Consider the following 22416-nt stretch of genomic DNA (forward strand, 5'->3'; position numbering starts at 1 on the left):
TGTTTCAGTAGCAGTCATCTTCAGTCTGAGCTGCGGCACTAGCTCGGTTGCTAGTTTCTCCTTCTGTGGGAGGAGCCTCTTCCGTTTGAAGTGGGGGGCAACCTGCTTCAGCACTCATTGACCCTGAAGAGGCTGTGGTTCTGCCAGGGCAGCACAGCATCCTCAGGTTTCAGAGGCAGTGGCACAATGGTTCCTCTTGCAGATGTGCTTCTGGTTGGCTTGATATGTCTGATGCTGGCCCTGGCCCTCCCTCCCTCAAAATCCCCAGCCACATCCCTAGGGTCATGACAGGAATGCTGGTTCTTGCATGTTACCAGGGTTATGCACCAAACCCATCAAACCGATGCCAGCCTTGACCACTGATTAAACCCTGACGTCAGGGCAGTATATGAATTATAGAGATAATAAATAATACATAAAAGAATCCTGGAAGAGGCATTTCATTGTGTGTGAGAGAAAAAGGGTGCATCTCCTTCAGGACATTTGAAAATTAAGGTGCAGGCAATGCTAATTACTAGGTTGTCATTGGGGCAAAGTATATTTTAATTACTGGCTCTAAAGGTGTTTTGGCTTATCTTAATTATTGTTTTTAAGTTTGTTTTTATTATTTTGTGTTTTATGATGATGTTTTAAATGTTGTAAGCTGCCTCGAATCCCTCCTTCAGAGAAAGGCGGGATGTAAATGCTTTAAATAATACCAACAACAGCAATAAATAGAATTGTAGAGTTAGAAGGGACACAAGGGGTTATCTAGTCCAACCCCCCGGTACTTGAAAATAGAGGATCCCTGACAGATGATCATCTAACACCTTTATAAAACCCTCCAATGAATGAAAGTCCACCATTTTCGGACGGAGTCCATTCCATTGTCAAAACGGCTCTTACCATCAGAAATTTCTTTCAAAGGTCTAGTCTGAATCTCCCTTCCCTCTGGGGCTACAGAAAAAAAGCTTGCTCCATCTTCCACGTGGCAGCCCTTTGGGTGTTTCCAAACTATCCTATTGCCTGTTCTCCAGGCCAAACATAACCAACACCCTTAACTGTTTCTCATAAGGCTTGCTTTCCAGACCCTTGATCATCTTGGTCACCCTCCTCTGCACATGTTCCAGCTTGTCAATATCCCGCTTAAACTGTGGTGCCCAGAACTGGACACAGGACTCCAGGTGGGGTCTGACCAAGGCAGAGTAGAGCAGCACTGTTAATTGTCTTGATCCTGGACACTAGACTTCTGTTGATAGAATAGCATTAGCCTTTTTTGCTGCTGCTGCATTAATAATAATAATAATAATAATAGGCTGATGCTTGATGTCTGCAGTTCTCCTGGCTGCTAAAATTCACTTAATAATAAAATCACCTTATTGATCAATCAATTGAAGTATATGCTGAGTTGATCAAATGGTGTAGCTGCTTCCACATTGCAGCCCCCCCCCCACCCCATTTTCATGGGCATTCAACGTTTGTGTTTTCCAGGGGAGATTGCGATCCGGGTGTTCCGAGCATGCACTGAGCTAGGCATCCGGACGGTGGCCGTGTATTCGGAGCAGGACACAGGGCAGATGCACCGACAGAAAGCGGATGAAGCTTACCTCATTGGCCGGGGGCTCCCCCCTGTCCAGGCCTACCTGCACATTCCGGACATCATTCAAGTTGCCAAGGTAAGAAGGACACTGGCTCTCACTGCTGTGAGTGGAATGAGCTATGGGGAGGCCAGGAGGGCTGAACCTATAAAGCAGTGGTGTTCAAACTTTTTTCAAAGAGGCCCAGATTTGATGAAGTGAAGGGCCGTGAGGGCCAACCAAAGTTGTTGAGCTTTTTTTAGGATTGAAGTTGTTGAGGTTTTTTTTTTTTTTTAGGATTTTACCCTGGGAAATAAACTGCCACAGGGGCCAGATTAAACCAACCAAAAGGTTGGATTAGACCCCCGGAACGGACTTTGGACATGCCTGCTATAAAGGAAGCTGGTGGTCTCTTATGTGTTCTCACCTGCTTAAACAAGCATTTATCCCTCCCTGGGTTCTCAGCTGCTACCTCTTCCCCAGCCCTTCATCTCTTTGGCACATGGACCTATACTCTGCTGTAGCTAACAAGAAAACATGATCCGGAAGTTCCCCCTCTCCAGTCCCCATTATTGACAGTGCCAAGGAAAGCGTGGGGGGCGGGTGTTGTGTAAATTCTTAGGAAGAGCCACCTTCCTTGGCTCACATTCACAAGTGCTTAATTAACTCACTTTGAGGTTTCCCCAGTTGGAAGAGAAGTTCTGGTTTTAGCTGCCAAAGCAACAACCTGTCTTTGTCCTCTCGCTTTTCATGTGCACAGTTAAAGCTGGCAAAGGAAATGCTCCGGTAACAAGGAGCGAATCTTGGAGGAGGCCTGGAATCCACAGGGTTTGCCATTAGCAGTGCAGCTGCAGCACAGCCTCATTGACGCTGAAACAGTTGCAGGGCACTGAAACAGTTGCAGGATACTGCCCATGTAGGAGAAACTGAGTGCTGAAAGGTTCAGGACAGATAAGAGAAAGTCCTTCTTCACACAGCGCATAGTTAAACTGTGGAACTCACGTCTGCAGTAGGCAGTGATGGTTACCAACTTGGATGACTTTAAAATAGGATTGGACAGATTCATGGAGGAGAAGGCTATGAATTGCTACTAGCCATTTGGAATACTGTCTGCAGTTGTGGTCACCTTACCTCAAAAGGAATATTGTTGAGTTGGAAACAGTTCAGAAAAGGGCAGCCAGAATGATTGAGGCTCTAAACGGCCTCGGCCCAGTATACCTGAAGGAGCGCCTCCACTCCCATCGTTCAGCCCGGACTCTGAGGTCCAGCTCTGAGGGCCTTCTGGAGGTTCCCTCACTGCAAGAAGTGACGTTACAGGGAACCAGGCAGAGGGACTTCTCAGTAGTGGTGCCCACCCTGTGAAATGCCCTCCCATCAGATAGCAAGGAAATAAACAACTCTCTGACTTTTAGAAGACTTCGGCAGGCAACCCTGTTTAGGGAAGTTTTTAATGTTTGATGTTTTATTGTGTTTTTAATATTCTGTTTGGGAGCCGCCCAGAGTGGCTGGGGAAACCCAGCCAGATGGGCAGGGTATAAATAATAAATTATTATTACAGTCGTACCTCGGGTTACGTACGCTCCGGGTTACGTACTTTTCGGGTTACGAACTCCGGCAACCCGGAAGCGCAACCTGGAACGCGTGGATGCGCAGAAGCGTTCTGCGCAGTTCGCGCATGCGCAGACACGTTCGCACATGCGCAAACCGCTACTTCTGGGTTTTTTGTGCGCTTGTTCGGGTTGCGTACTTTTCGGGTTATGAACTGTAACCCAGAACCAATTACGTACGCAACCCGGGGTACCACTGTACTATCGAGAGGATAGAGCTACACCGAGGAAAAGTTACAGTGCTTGGGACTTTTTAGTTTAGAGAAAAAGCCAGAAAGATAGAAGCTTATACAATTATGCATGGCAAGGAGAAAATTGATAGAGAAAAGTTTTTCCTCCTATCTCATAATGCTGAAACTTGTGGACATCCAATGAAGTTGAATGTCAAAAGATTCAGGACAGATAAAACAAAGTACTTCAACGAGGGAACTCCCTCCCACATGAGGCAGTGATGGCCACTAACCTGCCTGGCTTTAAAAGAGGATTAGATAAATTAACAGAGGAGAGGTCTGTGGGTGACTTCAAGCCACAATGGCTTTGTTTTGCCCTTCACAGCTGCAAGCAGTAATGCTTCTGAATGCCAGTTGCTAGAAGCTACAAGAGGGGAGAATCCCCTGGTGCTCAGGTCCTGCTGGCTGACTTCCCAGTGGGCATGTGGTTGACCTGCCTGTGAGAACAAGATGCTGAACTGGATGCTTTGCCTGAACCAGCAGGCTCTTTTTGTGTCCTTCATGCGAGCACAGAGACAGACAGAGAGACAGACAGAGAGGTTTTGCGCTGGCAAGCATTATGAACAGCTGAAAAGGAAACGTAATTGAAAAACCAGCATTGCAGTGCCCCCGAATTAATGGTCGTCAGAGTCAAATTTGCTGAGCTAAGTTGTGAAAATGAAGCACAATCAAGAGATCAAATAATTTGTAATAATAATGGCAGCTATATATAAAGCATTCAAACGCTTGTCTTAATGCACTTTCGTTCTATGATCAGCTGTCACAAGGCAACTTGACATTAAAAAATTTCAGCAGGGTTTCATAAAAACAATATAAAAACCACAATGTGAAACAGCCACCACCGCAGCATCAGCTTTTGTCTGTCTATGAAGCCACCAGCAAGATAGGTCCATAGTATTCTTCCTATTTTGCAGAGGGAGGAATTGAGAGGGCGAGAGAGAGCCCTAGGCTAGTGCATTCCAGATGCTGATGGACTCCAACTTCCATCAGCCCCAACCAGCACAGTTAATAGTCAGGGATGATGGGAGTCATTGTCTTAATGACACTAGCAGGCCACAGATTCCCCACCCCTGAATCAGAGAAGGGCAAGTCAAAGTTGAATGTCAGAAGACTCCAGAGAGGTAAATGAAAGTCCTTTTTCATGCAGTGCATATAAAAACTATGGAACTCCTTCCCACAGGAGGCAGTGATGGCCACCACCATGGATGGCTCTGAAAGAGGATTAGACAAATACATGGAGGAGAGGGCTGTCAATGGCTACTAGCTAGTTTGATTTTATTTGCTGTGTTTATATCCCACCTTCCTTCTCTAAGGAGCTCAAGGCGACATATATAGTTCCCCCCCTCCTTATTTAATCCCCACAACAGCCCTGTGAGGTAGGCTAAGCTGAGAGGCAGTGAGTGGTCTGAGGTTCTAACCACTATGCCACGCTGCCTCTGCCCATCGCTATGCTTCCTGGGGCTGATGGGAGTTGCAGCTGACTCCTAGCTTAATTTCAAACTCTGGGTTTCTGCAGGAGAACGAAGTGGATGCCATCCACCCTGGTTACGGCTTCCTTTCTGAGCGATCTGACTTCGCCCAGGCCTGCATTGATGCTGGCGTGCGTTTCATTGGGCCCTCTCCCGAAGTGGTGCAGAAGATGGGCGACAAGGTAGAGGCCCGTGCCATCGCCATCTCCGCAGGTAAGGGTTACGTTGGCTGACAAGCAAGGGCGTGCCTGACTCCCAACTTGCACCGAGTTCCTTAGCCAATAAGAAGGCAGGAGCAAAGTGGACGAGAGTCATCTAACACTGGCAGTCTGTGGGCTAGGTCTGTTCCCTCTGCTCCAATTCTTTGTGTCCTCTGCCCCTCTTCCCTGCCTCCTAACGCAGCAGGTCTTTCGTGAAACTGGAGGCTTCTGAAAAAGTGAGCGAGAGCCATTGCAAATTCGGGGAGCGTTACAGAGATGCCAACACGAAGCGCTGAAGCTTTTAATTCTATTTTTATCCCGCCTTTCCTCAAAACTTCACAAGGCAAGCAATGTGGTCCCTGCCTCTTTAGAGATATAATATTCCCCATCCTTCCCAGGCTGCTGCTCCTGGTACGCAACCATTGCCTTGATACCGCTTGCACATCCCTGGCTTTTAGGCCCTGCTTTAAACCTGGAATAGGCCCAAAAGATGTGACCTGCAGGGGGGCAGAGTGGGGAACAGCGGTAGCGGATGCAGTAGGGAGAGAATAATAGAATTGTAGAGTTGGAGGGGAGCACCATGGGTCATCAAATCTTATCTAAAGAATCCCTAACAGAATGCCATCCAACCTCTGCTTAAAAGCTTCCATTGAAGGAGAGTCCACAACCTTCCGAGGTCGTCTGTTCCACTGCCAAACAGCTCTTACCACCAGAATGTTCTGACCTTTCACCATAATCTCCCTCCTTTCAATTTGAATCCATCGGTTCGGGCCTCATTCTCTGGAGCAGCGGAAGACAAGCTTGCACCATCTTGTATTGCCTTTCAGTCTGCCCTTCTTCCCTTCTGCTCTCCAGGGGTGCCTGTGGTTCCCGGGACAAATGCTCCCATTTCCTCGCTCAGCGAGGCTCAGGAGTTCTCCAAGACTTACGGGTTCCCCATCATCTTCAAAGCTGCCTACGGCGGAGGAGGGCGGGGCATGAGAGTCGTGCGCAGCTATGAGGTAAGGGCTGCTGCTTTGCTTCTCCTTGGCATGTGGGGCCGGGGGTCTTGCACCCTTCCCACTGGGGGGGGGGGAGGAGTGAGGCTGGGTTGGTAGGTGTCCGGCTCCATTAAAGTTTCAGGTCGGACATACTGCTTTGTTTCCTGTTTGGTGTGTCTCCCGGAGCTTTCTCTTGAAATCCTGCAACCTTTATACCACAGTCGAATAATAATAATAATAATAATAATAATAATAATAATAATAATTAATAATAATTCAGTAGCACCTTAAAGACCAACTAAGTTTGTTCTTGGTATGAGCTTTCGTGTGCATGCACACTTTTTCAGATACACTGAAACAGAAGTCACCAGACCCTTAGATATAGTGAGAGGGTGGGGAGGGGTATTACCCAGAAGGGTGGTGGGAATGGGTGATCAGCTGATAGGTGAGCTAAACCTGTTGACAATTGTTGACGACTGCAATTGGCCTTGCAAGAAAAAGCAAGGGGTGAGATGGCTAAAAATAGCTTTGTCATGTATAATGAGATAAGAATCCAATGTCTCTATTCAGACCAGGTCTCTCCATGGTTTTAAGTTTGGTGATAAGTTGCAATTCATTTTCTCCTATTGGTTTCTCTGTCTTTTGATTCCTGATGTCAGATTTACAGAGCCTAGGGCTTGCTGATCAGAAGGTTAGTGGTTCGAATCCCCATGACAGAGTGAGCTCCCATTGCTCGGCCCCAGCTCCTGCCCACCTAGCAGTTCGAGAGCACATCAAAGTACAAGTAGATAAATAGGTACTGCTCCGGCAGGAAGGTAAACGGCGTTTCCATGCGCTGCTCTGGTTCACCAGAAGCGGTTTTGTCATGCTGGCCACATGACCTGGGAGCTGTACGCTGGCTCCCTCGCCCAGTAACGCGAGATGAGCACTGCAACCCCAGAGTCGGACATGACTGGACTTAATGGTCAGGGGTCCCTTTATCTTTATCTTTTTATCCTTTGGCGTAGGGTTTGGCCTGTTTGTCCAATATAGAGAGCTGAAGGGCACTGTTGGCATTTGATGGCATACACAATGTTAGAAGATGAGCAATTAAATAGTCCTGAGATGGTATGTTTGATGTTGTTGGGGCCAGTAATGGTGTTGTCTGGGAGTATATGGCACACAATGGTGTTGTCCAGGTGTTTTATACCACAAGCATTCCGGTTTGTGTTGCATCCTGAGTTGGCTTTGCCATAGTGCAAAAGTGCCCCTCCAGAGGGCAGTAATGCAGTGACTCCTGAAACAACGTCCTGGAGGGGATGGTCTGATTGGTACACGAGGGGTAGGGAGAATTTGAGGAGGTGCCCAGTGATGAGACTGGGGAGGGACTCAGCAGGTTTGGGAGAGCCACATCAGGATTCCAGGGTCATTTGAGCTGTCAGGGGAGGCAGTCCATGGACAAAGAATCTGATTCTGGGGAGGCACCCAGTGGGTTGTTACCTTGCCAGCCATTGCCTGTCTTGCCCTCCCTGGCACCGTCTCCAAAGCCAGTCACTGCTGATGAGACTCTGCCCTTCCGGGAAGCGTCCAACACCCAGTCTGGCTCTGATCCATTGCTGTCACCTCCTCTCTTGCCTAGGACACAGAGAAGCCAGCGCAAACAGCCCCCAGTGTGGAGCTCCCATTTGCAGGCACAAACCCAAGCTGCATCCTGTTTCGAATCATAGAATTGTAGAGTTGGAAGGGTTCCAAATCATCATCTAGTCCAACCCCCTGCTGTGCCTGTCCCTCTCCTTTAGAACAGGAGCCCAGAGGGGCGTGTCAACTGTTGGATCAACACTTTAGCTTGCCTAGTCGTGCCCGGCACTGTCTGGTGCTCCTTGCTTTGCTTTCTACTATAGTAGAAAACAAGATCCAAATTCAAGTCCTTCGTGCAGCTGGAGCCAGGACAATAGTGTTGGGGAGACATTGGATGGCCCAGCGCAAATCCACCACAAGTGAAATATTAATGCATCCACGGCATATTGCAGGATGGTCCCACTAAAAACCAAAACACCAACCTGCAAAGGACCCTGAGCATATTGCTTGCTTGCAAGAATACAAAGTGTGTGTGTGGAGGTGAGGCTGAGGTAGGGTGTGTGCAAGAAATGGATGGGTCTTACAGAATCTCCCACCAGCGGGAAGATGCTGAGGAAGGAGGATTCCTGGAGTTTTCAGGGGCAGGGGAAGTCTGAGAAGGGGCATCAGTGACAGTCCCCACCTTTCCCCCCTCCCTCCCTCCCTCCCTCCCTCCCTCCCTCCGTCTTTCGTTCTGGGGCCTTGGGCAGCCAGTTGGAGTAAAAGCACCCCACCTTCCACTCACTTTAACTGCAGATAACACCGTTATCTTCTCCTTGCAGGAGCTGGAGGAAAACTACACCCGGGCCTTTTCAGAGGCTCTGTCTGCATTTGGGAATGGGGCTCTGTTTGTGGAGAAGTTTGTGGAGAAGCCAAGACACATCGAAGTCCAGATTTTGGGTATGTTTGTGTTTGTTATGTGAACTGCTGGCAATTAAGGACCATTTCATGTGCCCCTTCCTTTCTTTGTTTCAACCCAGGCAGAAGTGAGCTGGTGCCACAGGCAGGGAGACAATTTGTCTGGAGGGTTTGGGGCAAGTCAGTACACCGCTGCTCAGCTTGCTGAGTTTATTTCCAACAGTTCGCATTCTCAGGGTTCAAGGAGGACAAAAGCATCTTGAAGGCAATAAATAAATATGTGTGTGTGAGAGAGAGCGTGGGGGGGGGCCTAGTTCACACATCACTTTAAACCACAGTTAACTAAACTATGGTTTAAAGGTGAACACACAGAGTTCTGGTGCTATGGGGCTAAAATTGTGAGCCCTTCACTCCTCCCCTGCTCCTGCTGCTGGTAGTTAATCCATGGTCTGGCTAAGTGTTATATCAGAACCCAGGGCCATAAGTTTAGCTCCAAAGCACCAGAACACTGTGCCTTCGCATTTAAACCATCAATCAGCTTACATATGGCTCAACTATGGTCAAAGTGATGTGTGAACTAGGCCTGAGAGAAAGATATGTGAAAAACAGACCTGCCACGCAATTTAAAGAAGTCACATAATTGAATGAACTTTAATCAATTGATTGGTGTTAATGAAACAATAGTTCCGAAGGGAGCTGAATGCTTTGTTATTAGATGGTGCCAGCTGGTGCCAAACTTGGAAGAAGCACTCCTTCCTTTGAGAGAGAGAAAGAGAGAGAGAGAGAGAGAGAGAAGAAAGGAAGGGAAGGCTAGTACTTGTATTAATGTGAAATAAATATTGGTAATATTAAACAGTGTGCTTCTTGATTACTCAAGGGTGCCTTGTTAATCTGTCTACAGGCTTGCTTTTTTTTTTACTTGATTAATCCAACCAATTAATTTGCTTGCAAGCTGTATTCATAAGAACATCAGAAGAGCCCTGCTGGATCAGGGCAATGGCCCACCTAGTCGAGCAGCCTGTTCCCAAAGTGGCCAACCAGATGCCCCAGTGGGAAACCAGCAAACAGGATCTGAGCACAAGAGTAACACACCCACCCACCCACCATGATTTCCAGTAAAACCTCCCCTCTGCTCCTCCTTTGGGCAGGTGACAAATATGGGAATGTGGTGCACCTGTACGAGAGAGACTGCTCCATCCAGAGGCGGCACCAGAAGGTTGTGGAGATTGCACCTGCCGCCCACCTCGACTCCCAGCTGCGCTCCAAACTCACCAATGATGCCGTCAAGCTGGCAAAGCAGGTGAGAGCTCCAGAGGGCAGCCATGTTCCTTTGTTTATTGCATTTATATTCCAACATTTTCTCCAATGAACCGAAGGTGGCGTACATAGTTCTCCCCCCCCCATTTAATCTACACAACAACCCTGTGAGGTAGCAAGGATCGGAGACTAGCCCAATATAACCCAGCAAGCTAAATGGCTGAGTGGAGATTTGAATCCTTGTCTCCCAGGTCCTAGTCTGACGCTCTAACCACTACACCACCACTGGCTTTCTGTTGGGAACTCTGCGTCCAGGCAAGACTTTGCCAGCTCAGTGCCCTCCATTTTGACCATCTCGGGCTACAGCTCCCATCAGCCACAAGCAACTTGGTCATTTGGGGCTACACCTCCCATCAGCCCCAGCTAGGATGGCTACGTTCTCATCAGCTTCAGCATCCTATGGATGTACTGCCTGGGACTGCTGGGAGTTGTAGTCTGAGGTGCCAGGCTGCCCGAGGCTGATAGGAGTTGCAGTCCAAAATGGCTGTGCTGCCTGAGACAAGTGGGAGTCGTAGTCCAAAACATCTGGAGGGCACCCAGTTGTCAAAAGTCTGATCCAGACAGTATATGGCAGTGAGAGAAGAGCCCCAATTTTGATCCTGTTCTAAAAAATAGGGAGAGGGCTCACTGGAAGGGACATGCTTGGCATACAGAAAGGTCTCCAGACACCATCTCTAGCATCGCTCATCAAAAAGGGTCTCAGGGTTGAGAAATACCTTTGAGACAACAGAGAGCTGCCGCCAGTCAAAGCAGGGCCTCTGAGGTAGATCCATACACTTTCGTGCATTTGGGTGCCTGCCACTGTGTACAAAAACCAGCGTCCTGGGGGAGAGGGATCCTGCTATCACTTGCTCTCGACTGGCAGCCTGGGCTTTTGCGAGACAAACTAAAGTGGCTTCTTGGCCAGGTGCCACCTCTGGGCCATGCATTTGTGCTGCTGGCCAGCTCATCTGCGGAGGGATGATGGGGCCTCTGCTGCCATCCAGCACCATCTGGATTAATTGCTAAGCCTGCAGCTGAGAATCTGGCAGCCGCCCCCAGTGGGATGTGGGGAGGGGAAGAGGGGGGAGGAGAGAGGAGGAGGAGGAGGGCTCTCTGGTCACCCTGGGTTGTGGGAGGTAAAGCCATGTTGTTGCCTTGCCTTGCTGTGAAAGCATTGCAGCCATGAACTTGGAAGTGTCATTCCAGTGTTGATGCACAGATAGGTTTTGAAAGATGCATTTTACCAAACAGCGGGCAGAAGAGGAGATGTGATGTATTGGTCATGCTGCCAGCCCCTGCTGTGTTGTGCTGGGATTTGAGCCTGAGCTCCCAAAGGCTCCCAGGATCTGGGTGCACAGATGCTTGCCTACATCTCTAGAGCCGCAGGAACCCTGTTTCTGCAAGGGGCATGTGTGGTCTCTTTTGCAACTGCTGAACCTCATTGATGAGAAGACTGGGAAGAGAATTGAGGAATTTTAGCCTCTGTCCTCTCACAATTGCTGATGGCAGATCTGCTGGCTTTCAGCTGCACCCCATAATCCATAACAGAAAAGGTCTGCCTCTTCTACTAGTTCACAATTGCCTGTCTGGTCCTCCAACTCTATGGTAATTCACAGAAGAGAAAGAGGGGATGGTGGAAAGAGACAACTGAAGAGAACAGACTCCCTTGAAAGGTGGTGGACACCTTCACTGGGGGCTTTTAAGCAGGGGTGGCAAGGCCTTTTGTCACAGCTTCTTTTGTTGCGATTTTAGCGGGTTGGACTAGATGACCCCTGGGATCATCTCCAACTCTACCATTCTGTGAGATCGGTTCCATCCTCCCAGCTTTTTCCACTTGGATCAATCCCTGAATATGGAGCTAATCAGCTGTCTTGAACATCACTGGTGCCTGCGAGAGAAGCTTTTTACAAGCTCCCTCCAAGGTGGAGCAGAAGAGCTCCTGAGCTTTCCATCAAAGTGATGGCCCCATCCCTGGAGGGGCCATTTCCCAGCAAAGACTTGGCCTCTGCTCTCTCCTGACTAGGACACCGGCAGCACAGGGAATTGAGTTCAGTGGCTCGTGCCAGAACAAAGTAACACACATACACACACACACACACACACATACACCCCCCCCCTCTGTTTGGAGCTCCAACAAGCTGCCTGGGAGTCTCTCTTTTCAGCAGCTCTTAAAGGGGATATAAGTGCATCTGTAAACTCCTCTCTCCAATCTGTGCCACGGGTTTCCTTACAACTTGCCCTCCACGCCAGGGATGTGAGCGTCTCCCTGTTTCTGTTCTGTGTCAGTGCTGTGTGTGCTCAGCCCTCGGACTGCTCTCTCCCAGCAGGACTGCTCTGCTGTCCTTAAGGAAAATCTTTCCCAGCCGAACAATATTTTGGCTTCAATTAAAAGAAGGAATGCTACCGTCCAAAACCCGGAGAGCCACTGCCATCCCATGTCGGCAGTACTGAACTAAATAGACCGATGGTCTGATGTAGTGTAAGGCAGCCTCTTGCGTTCATATCAAGGGAAAGTTAGAAATGGATTGGCCAGGTATCTGTGGCAGCTTTCAGGGAGGGAGAGTGATGTTCTCTGCTGGAACAAGAGATGCGTAAAAGGACCTTGGCCATGCCGACCTCACTTTACAGCAGGGAGATGGATGCGTGTGGGTCTTCACTGTTGTGAAGCTATTGGGAGGAAAGGCTGAAGAAAGGCAAGGTTTGTTTGTGTGTTTGGCCTTGACATGTTTCTAACTGGCACAGAAGTGAAATTATTATTATTATTATTTCCCAGCATCCTTCGCAAGTGTGTCTTCTCACGCCTGCCTGTGTACAGGCATGGACCCAGTTATGCTTTGTTTTATTTACCTCTTCTGACCTACGGTGTGCAAACAGAGTGTGCCATCTTTGCCAGAGACCCGGGAAGATGGAGGAATTCTCTCCCCACCCAGAGCTCTGCTCCTCATGCAGTGACAAGCGACAGGAAGGCACAGAGCAATTAAGGGAATGAGCACACCGGCGCAACGAATTGTACAGGAAGCAGGACTTTTTAAAGGAGATGAGCTGGAGCTCAGTGGCAGAGCATCTGCTTGGTAATGCAGAAGGCCCCAGATTCATTCCACAGTGGCATCTCCCAAGTAGGGCTGCGAGAGACTCGTGCCCAAAACTGGAAAGATGCTGTTGGTCAGTGTAGACATTACTGAGGAAGATGGGCCAATGGTGTTACTCGGTATAAGGCTGCTTTCTATTTGCTTCCGCTCCACCACAACCCCAATTTTTGTGTGTGGTAACAGCATGTTTTTTTGGGATGGGGGAGGGGACAGCTCTGCAGAGAACCAGGTTGGCAGAAGCACCATTGTTGCAGCCAGAGTTCAGGGCTTGAGTCAACTCAGCTGAAGACCGTTTGGGAAATGGGACTTGATGATCATTTATCATCCAACCCCTAAATTAATGCCGAGTGAGGCTGTGGGCTCTGATTCTCTGCATTATTGGCAGGCTCTTCCAGAAGTCTTTCAGCACCCTGTCTCAGCAGCCAGCCAGATGCTCTAGGAATCTTCCCATCAGAGCAGAAAGGCAAGAGGTCCTATCCAGCCTTTCACCCCCAGCATTTGGTATTCTAAGATAGACACACTCTGTACATATAGGTTCCATTTTGCTATGTTGGCTAACAGTCGCTGAAGACTTCCTCCTCCATCGTGCATTTCTCTCATCATTTTGAAAGGCTTTTAGCTCCCAAAGGAAGGAAATTCTATCGTTTTGCATTGTGCGAAGAAGGACCCATCAGCTTCTCTGTAGTGATCTGAATTCTAGCATGCTGAGAGCAGGGAGAGGAATCTCTCTCTTTCTCTCTTCTCCCCAAAGACCAAGCGCAAAAGGAATTGGGATGGGGGAGGGGGAGAAGAACATTCCTGTCCACTGATTCTCAGCGGAGTGTTTCAAAGTCAGTTCACCATTAGCAAGACCAAACGGTTGATGCAAGATGTTGTCAGGAAGGTAAGGCATATATGGAGGGTGTTTAGCCAAGGGATCTCAGTGGCAGCTCCGTGTCCCAAGGCAGTAGCTCAACAGGGGCTTGCAGGAGTGGTGTGTGTGTGTGTGTGTGTGTGTGTGTGTGTGTTGCCTTCATGTTGCACTAGCATTTCTCTTCTGGCTGGCCACTATCAGAGACAGAACACTGGGGCTTTGGTCTCGTCCAGCAGGGCTTCTTAAGGAAAATCTTTCCCAGCTGAAATACATTTTGGTTTCAATGTAAAGAAGGAAGTAGAACCACCACCCCCATAAAAGAAATGGCAGATGCTGCATTCAGGAACCACCTTTGCTGGGCCTTGCCAAGGTTTGTTCCTGTCCTGGCTCTTGCTTAAAGATGCAGCACCTGGATTCTCTCGGCTGTATTATGGCCGAAGGCTTTATTACAGAATTCACCGCAATGCCCAAGTGTTGATCGGCTTACAAGGTGCACAAGTCAGCAGTTATATTGAAGCTCTAAAAGGTTCCTGGCTAGGTGTAAGCTAAGACGTTGTCCCAATACTTGGCACACCAGCTGAGCTTCCCTTTTGAAGAGTGGGGCAGACAGAGACATTCACACTGTTGCTGTCCTGAGCCTCAGGACTGGGGAAACCAAACTGGCATTCCTGCGAGTAGCTTGGGTCTATAGCATCAAAGAATTGTAGAGTTGGAAGGGACCCTGAGGGTCATCTAATCCAACCCCTGGCAATGCAGGAACCACAACTAAAGAATGCCTGACAGATAACCCTCCAACCTTTGTTTAAAAATCTCCAATGAAGGAGAGTCCACCACCTTCCAAAAGAGTCCGTTCCACTGTCAAACAGCTCTTAGCACCAGAAAGTTCTTCCTAATGTTTAGTCTGAATCTCCTTTTCCTGTTATTTGAATTCGGTGACTTGGGTCCTACCCTCTCTGAAGCAGCAGAAAAGAAGCTTGCTCCATTTCCCATCATTTCACACTCTTCTCCATGCTAAACATACCCAACTCCCTCTACCGTTCTCCTTAAGGCTTGGTTTCCAGACCCTTTATCATCTCAGTCACCCTGCTCTGCACACCTTCCAGCTTGTCAATATCCTTCTTAAACTGTGGTGCCCTGAAGTGGACGCAGGACTGCATGTGGGGTCTGACCAAGGCAGAACAGAGTGGTACTATTATGCCCCTTGATCTGGACGCTTGCCCTGCCACGCATCCTTTAAGGCAGAGTTGACACAGCCAACCCAAGCCATGCCTAACACTGAGTCTTTCTGTGCCTTTGTCAGGCGCTTTTGCCTGGCTGAAATGTATCTTTGAACTGGGGCAGTGCCTGGGACTTAGCATCAATGGAGGGGTGCATGTGTGCAGAAACCTGACGTTGGCATGGCCAGAAGTTGGCCCACTGCACAATGGCAAGAGTCACATCCATTGCCCCACCCACTTTTGCTCCTTGTTGAATAAGGGAACCTTCATATCTTGAGCTTTACAAGGTGGGAATAGATTAAAAAGTAGAACAACCCCCCTGCCCAGGAAATAATGAGGGGAGTCAAGATCAGAATTCCACAAAGGGGTGGGGAGGAGTTGGACTGACCCCTAATCCTGCTTCCAGTTGGACATCTCGTTTATTTACCGGCGGATACCCATCTCTCTGACCTGGCCCCCAAACTGTGCCTCTGTGGCATGCTGGTCACTAGAGGGCAGTGTGGTTGCTCCTCAGACAGACAAAGCTCCTCCCTTGCCTCTCCCCCCCCCCCATGATCCTATGCCCTTAAATGCATTGCTAAACGCCAGCTCCAGCAGGAAGATCCATCCACTCTCCCCCACAAAGACACCTCCTTCCTCCTATTTGTGTTTAAATGGCAGCACAGGGAGTGGGGGTGGGTGGGGGGTGGATGGAGCTGGAGCCTTGGCTTGAGGGGCAAACCGCACCCCTGAAACCTGGAGCAACAAACCCTCTCAACCTTGGCTGTATTAATAAATACTTCAGGGTGTTATATATGATTGCCAGGATCAGCCGACTTGGAGCTGCTTGCCCCAGTGACTTAGAGGCTGTTGGCGCTGTGGGTGATAGCACTTCATAATCTCTCCTTCCCTCTCTCCCTCCCTCCTAATAGTTCTTTGGGGGATTGTGGGGATGGAGAGGGGAGAGATACTTGAAGCATAAGTAGAACAGCTGGATGGGAAAGACAAGACAGCATTATTTCTTTAATTTGCTGCATTTAAATCCTCCCAATTCTGCAGCAGAGCTCAAGGCAGCATCCGTGGTTTGTGTGTGTCTGTTCCCAGACAGCCTGTTCCCTGGCCAGCCTCACTTACATGTTTGTTTAAAAGCATTTCTAAACCATGCAACATTTAAAAATCATCTCCATGCGTCACACAATAGAAAAGAAAGCAATAAGCAGTATCTTTAAAAACAACACTCCACAAGAATATGAGTAGAATCTGTTGGATCAGGCCAATGGCCCATCTAGTCTAGCATTCCTGTTCTCTCAGTTACCAACCCAGATGCCTGTGGGAAACCAGAAAGCAGGATTCGAGCACAAGGGCACTCTCCCCTCTGGTATTCAGAATTTGTCATTTATCATTATGTATTGACTTAATTCATATACTGCCCTTCATCTGGAAATTGCTTCCCCTCTCCCCCTTTTGAAGACAACATTTGCCCGTCTCCAGTTGTGCAGCATCTCATCTGTTCCCCAAGGATTCTTAAAGATTTCAGGCACCTGCTGGTTCTTCCAGCACCCTGGGATGTAATTCCTCTGACCTTGGAGACTTGAACTTATTTAAAGCAGTCTCTAGTTGAAAGTTTCTCTGAGAGCAAAGCTGGGAAAGATCCTGACCCCTCTTAACTAGAGAGGATTAGGATCAGATATCGGGTTTTTCTGACCCAGCAAGCATCAGGTGAGAGTGGAATTTTGAACCCAAGGTGAGCCAGGTCCAACCCTGGCACTCTGAATGACTGCACTCCATGCAACAATTTTATTTATTTTTAATTTATTTCATACAATTTGTATGCTGTTTGATTGTGTTAAAAAAAAAAAAAACACCACACCAACCCTCAAAGTGGTTTACAAAGAGAATAACATCACCAGTAAAAGGAGTAAAAAAAAATCAACTCTTTTAAAACTTTCAAAAGATAACATCAGCAATAAAGTAAAAGCAGATTAAAAGACATGCCAGCATTCTACATATCTGTACATACTTAACATATCTGTGTGGACTTGTCTAACCAGAAATGTCTTTTGTAGACACTGAAAATTAGTACAGTAAAGGCTCCTGCAGGATGTCAATAGGCAGGGAGTTCCAGACTGTAGGCGCTGTCACACTAAGAGATTGATTTCTTATAAATACAGTATTTCCTAAGAGAACGGGCCAAGGAGGCTGCAATCTAAATGTCTCTGGTGGTGGAGGCAAAGGGGTTGTGTGGAGTGGGCAGGAAATGGAGAAGCTTGTCTGGCGAGGAATGAATACAGGCAAATGCCACTTGGGCTCTCCTGTCCTCTAGTCCAGGGGTCAGCAACCTTTTTCAGCCGTGGGCCGGTCCACCGTCCCTCAGACCATGTAGTGGGCTGGACTATTTTTTTTTGGGGGGGGGGGGAAGGAAATGAACGAATTCCTATGTCCCACAAATAACGCAGAGATGCATTTTAAATAAAAGGACATATTCTACTCATGTAAAAACACACTGATTCCCGGACCATCCGTGGGCCGGATTGAGAAGGCGATTGGGCCACATCTGGCCCACGGGCCTTAGGTTGCCTACCCCTGCTCTAGAGTGTGTGTGGGAGGGGTAGGATCAAGTAGATTTGGCATCAAAGCGAGAGCCATCACCTGTGTTTTCCACACTGTTAACCTGTTGGGCTTGCATTTGAAAAACAGCTTGAGTTGGGTTGTCAGGCATCCCCCCCCCCACCTGCTGGCTTGCCAAGTCACATCCAGAAGGCGCATGACCTGGAAGCTCCTTTGCCTATAATCAACAGCAAAGCCCTTTTCTTTCCTAATTGGGCTTTTGCCTTTGATTTCCCCCCTTCCCCCTGTAATCCACAGCTTGTTTTCGGGCCTGCTTTACCCCGCCTGTCTTCAGCTTCCCAGTTTTCTGTCACTCTCCAGGCCCTTCTCAATCCCTTGGGTACTCGCAAGCTGGCAAAATCTCTCTCTTTCACTCACAGGGCTGCCAACAAACTATCCCATGGCTCCGCCTAGCTAAGCCCACATATCCAAGACTGACATTTGGTTCGCAACCTTTTTTTTGGGGGGGGGGGAGCACTTCTGTGTCTTGAAGGCAGAAGGTCTCCGGCTTTCATTGACTCCAGCCAAAACAGCCATGCTGGCTGGGCCTGATGGGAGCTGTAGTCCAGAATGTCTGGAAAGTGTCTGACTTAGATGGAGAGGCAACTGGGCAGGGAACAAGCCTTGTATGCAGAAGGTCCGAGGTTCTGTTCTCAGCATCTCTGGTGAAAATGAAAGAGCCTGATGAGGCCAACATTGTCGTGGCTCCTGTGACAAAAGAGGAGGAGCAGTCCTGGCAGGATCCACCAGAGGGAGAGGAGGTGCCGAAGGAGATTGAGGAGACTGTTGGCGGGGAGGGTGGTCCAAGTAGCCCACCAGGAGACATCCCTGCCCAATTGCTGCTTCTAGATGCCCCAAACGCAATTGTAGAGAAAGGGGGTAAATGCAGTATTCACTATAGCATACAATTCAAAACTGCACTCAAAAAAACATGGTAAAGGCTTTGCTTGTTTGATTCCTTGTTTATTTGCAGATGCAGGATCTGTCACTTCATGACTTCCCCCTTGCTCCGCTACAAGTTCCCCAGGCTTTAAAACATGTAACTCATAATGAGACAAGATAGAAATTAATGTATGCATATATTCTATTGTTAGAGACAACACCACTTGTGAAGAAGGTTTGAAACAAATTATAAGCCTGGGGAACTTGATTTATAAGCCTGGGGAACTCAGTGTGGTTCAGAGCTGTTGCTGATGCCTCCTATGTCACCTTGGACTTGGAGACACCAGCATAGCCCACCAGAGAAAGTTCCCGTTGGCTTGCCCTGCCTAAAGAAACATCCCAATAGTCACACTGAAGTTGTGCCTGCCCTGCTCCTTTACCGTGAGAGAAGAGGGAATGTGTCTCTTGTTGGATCAACTTCTCAGCTTGCTTCACCTGTTGTGCCATTGGACGCTATTTTGCTCCATACCATGCTGGAACCTAGAAATCTGCCTTATCCTGAGTCAGACCATTGGTCCATCTAGCTCAGCATTGTCTACATGGACTGGCAGCGTGTCAGGATTTTGGATTCTCCTCGCCCTACCATGGCTTGAACCAGGGACCTTCTGCATACACAGCGGATGCTCTGCCCCTGAGCTGAGGTCCTTTCTCATACCATTTTGAGCATTTTGGCAGTTCTTCATCCTCCAGTGAGAGCCAGGATGCTTAAAAGCCTTGTTTCTGCACTATTGACTGTGTGACCTGTATCTTGAGTTACGTACATGCTGATTTTTGGAATGAAGCCTCCGGGAATTCTTGAGACGAGAGTCCGAGGACTATGCCTGAGAGCTGGAGCCAAATGGAATCCCCATCCAAATAGCTCTTGAGTACAAGCTGGCAGCAGCCCAAAGACCCGACAGGCCTTCCTGCCCTGCTTATGGGCTTCCCTGCAGCACCTGGCTGGCTGCTGTTGAAGACTGCTGGGCTTCGGTCCAATTCACCAGGGCTCATTGGAGTGCAGAAAACTTCAGATTCCACCTTCAGTATCTTCTTTTAGAACTCAGGTGGGGAAGCTGAAGCCTGAGGGCTCCATCTGGCCCTCAGGCTAATTTTGTGCAGGTGAGGGGAGGTTGGAGAGAGAGAGAATAGAAAAGGATGGAGTGGGGGGGGGGGTTCCACTGCAAGAATGCAAGAAATTTGGACCTCTGTCAAGGGTGATCTTCACTCCACAAAGCAACATTCAGGGGAGATTAAAGAAAGTCCTTCATTCAGCATGCATAGTTAGACTGTGAAACTCTCTCCCACTGGACGCAGTGATGACCACCACCTTGGATGGCTTTGAAAGAGGATTAGATATATTCATGGAAGAGGAGGCTATTGGTGGCCATTGGCCTCGATCGCTGTGCTCTGCTTTCACAGTCACAGGCAATAACGCTTCTGAAGACCGGTTGCTGAAAACCACAGCAGCTCAAATCTTGTTTGCAGGATTCCCAACAGAGGCACCTGGCTGGCCATTGTGAGAAAAGGATGCTGGATTAGATGAGCCATTGGCCAGATCCAGAAGGCTCTTCTGTTGTTCATACCTGCTGGGTGTGGTAGAAAATGAAGATGGAGAGAGGGAGAAAGGGGAAGGGTGTTTCCCACAAACCTTTGACTCCTTACTCTGCCCCCCAATGGCATTGGCTTCACCCACCTCTAGCACATTTTCCCCTGAGGGGATGCAGCCCTTAAGACAACAACAACAACAGCTCCTCGCCCTTAAATGATCTTGGGAGGTGCGGCTGGCCACCCATGTTGATAGGAAGTTGAGCAGACAGCTTTGAGCTCCATCGGGATGCTTCATGTTTTTTAACCACCACGGTCTCTTCCTGTCTGTCTGAATGTCTTAGAAAATAATGTCTTAGAAAATGGGACAGCTAGAAGGGCAGAGTCTCAAGGCTTATTTTGGAGCTTTTCTGCCAAAGGAAAACGAGGACAGCCAAGCAGACTGGAAAGGCTGCGATAATGGCGTCAAAGCCGCCAGAGCAGTGATGAAGACACACAGAGGCAAGGACTCAGCCCGCTGAATGCCACTGCTGCCTGCTTCTGTTGAAGTCCCCATCTAAAGGCAGAACAGGAAGCCACACTTAAGGTACGCTGGAGCACAGCGTCTCAGAAGTGGGTGAGAAAATGTCAGACGTACCTAAAGCTGCCAGTCAGGATTCCAGGGGCAAGAGGAGTTTTGGAGGGCTATTTTGGAGTGTTTTTTAAAACAACAACAACAACAAAAAATGGTTTGCAAATTATCTAGAGCTCGAGGTGCGCAGTGAGGCAGCCAAGTTTGCCGATGATACTGAATTGTTCATGGTGGTTAAAACAAAAGAGGGATTGTGAAGAGCTCCTAAAGGATCTCCCCAAAGTAGATAAATGGGCGGTAAAATGCAGTTCAGTGTAAGCAAGCATAAGGTCATGCACATTGGGGCAAAAAAAGGGTCTTAATTTCATATATATGTCTGTGGGGTCTGTACTGGCAGTGACTCGCCAGGCACCAGAGGAGGTATTGTGATGCAGATGCCAACCCTACACGACACCTGATGATGAATGGTTCTGTGTTAGTTTCTGAAGATGCTACTCTTCTCACTTCATATTATGGAGGCCTGAGGGAACCCCAGTGGCTAGAAGGGCCTTTTACCAACTACAGCACCTGCAACATCTGCAATTGTTGCTGGACCGGGAAAGCTTGGCCACAGTAGTTCGTGCACTGATTACTTCAGGATTGGATTACTGCTGTGTGCTCTGTTTGGGGCTTCCCTTGTCCCTGACAAGTTAGTGCAGGTTGCTGCAGCATGATTGCTGACGTGTGAGACCCAGTCAGCGAATAACATCTCTGCTCAGAGATCTGCACTGGTTGCTGATTTGTTATTGGGACAAGTTCAAGGTGCTGTTATTATTCTATAAGGTCCTTAACCTGGGACCAGTTTACCTGCACAATCGCCTTACCCCATATATGCCCACTCAACCACTTTGATCTGCAGAACTGGCACTGTTATAGGTGCCTTGTAATACTGTACTTGTTCCACATTTGTAAAATGTTAGTCTTTTAGTGGGGCAGCAACTGCATTCTGGAACTCCCTGCCTCTGGACATCAGGCAGGCTGCTTCATAGAACTCTTTTTTCAGTGCATAAACATTTGTGTTTAGACAGATTTACCAAGGCATGTAGAATACTGATGTGTGTTTTAATCTGTTTTTAGATTATCATTAATGTTCATTATTTTTGAAATTGTTTTAATTCATGGTTTTAAAACTGATTTTACAGGTAATTTTGTTGTTTTCTTCTTTTTGTAAACCTCTTTGGTGTTTTTTTTTTACAGTCAAGCAGATGATGATGATGATGTTATGATAGTAATATCATCTTTTAGGGAGCCTGTTGGCAGCTAGAATCCACAGCTGATACTACGGAGTTCCAGAGGCCTTGGAAATTGCCCTTAATGGACAAATTAACACAACAAATCCATTCTTCAGTCAGTGGCCCACAAAGAGACAGTTCTGTCGAATGTTGGTTTCTGTTTATTTCACTGGCCACTCAGGGCTTGTCTCTTAAACACATTTCAGTGGTCTGCAAATTGTTTTGGTCAGATGTCCTGACTTCAACTGTCTCTGACAGTTTCTGATCATATTTGTTAGCTTCTGATCTGGTCTTCCTAAGGTTGTCATAAGTGCCCATTGTACATTCCTTCCCCTACCCACCCTTCCTGTTTTCTGCCTGGCTCACATTCTGTTTTCTGAAATAATAATAATAATAATAATAATAATAATAATAATAATAATAATAATAATATCATGGGTGGCAGGGTTGTGAAATACATTTGCCTGGCATAGTGGAGGCCTGCTGCTTATCAGAACAGAAAGTAATGATATTGGATTAGGCCAGATGGGTGATATTTGGCTGCCTCCATAGCTCATGCTTTCAGAAA

General features: G+C 48.0%; 1 protein-coding gene across 3 annotated transcripts in view; it reads left to right on the top strand.

Annotated features, from left to right (window-relative positions):
• The window catches only part of PC (pyruvate carboxylase), a 252297-nt gene that overhangs the window by 64725 nt on the left and 165156 nt on the right, over positions 1-22416 (top strand). For all 3 annotated transcript variants that reach the window (XM_033174390.1, XM_033174391.1, XM_033174389.1), the window contains 5 exons: positions 1471-1655; positions 4910-5075; positions 5918-6063; positions 8421-8538; positions 9645-9796. In XM_033174390.1, the coding sequence (XP_033030281.1) occupies positions 1471-1655; positions 4910-5075; positions 5918-6063; positions 8421-8538; positions 9645-9796 (767 nt within the window). The remainder of the gene's footprint in view (positions 1-1470; positions 1656-4909; positions 5076-5917; positions 6064-8420; positions 8539-9644; positions 9797-22416) is intronic.

This window comes from Lacerta agilis, chromosome 17 (genome assembly GCF_009819535.1).
Source record: "Lacerta agilis isolate rLacAgi1 chromosome 17, rLacAgi1.pri, whole genome shotgun sequence".
Taxonomy (NCBI): domain Eukaryota; kingdom Metazoa; phylum Chordata; class Lepidosauria; order Squamata; family Lacertidae; genus Lacerta; species Lacerta agilis.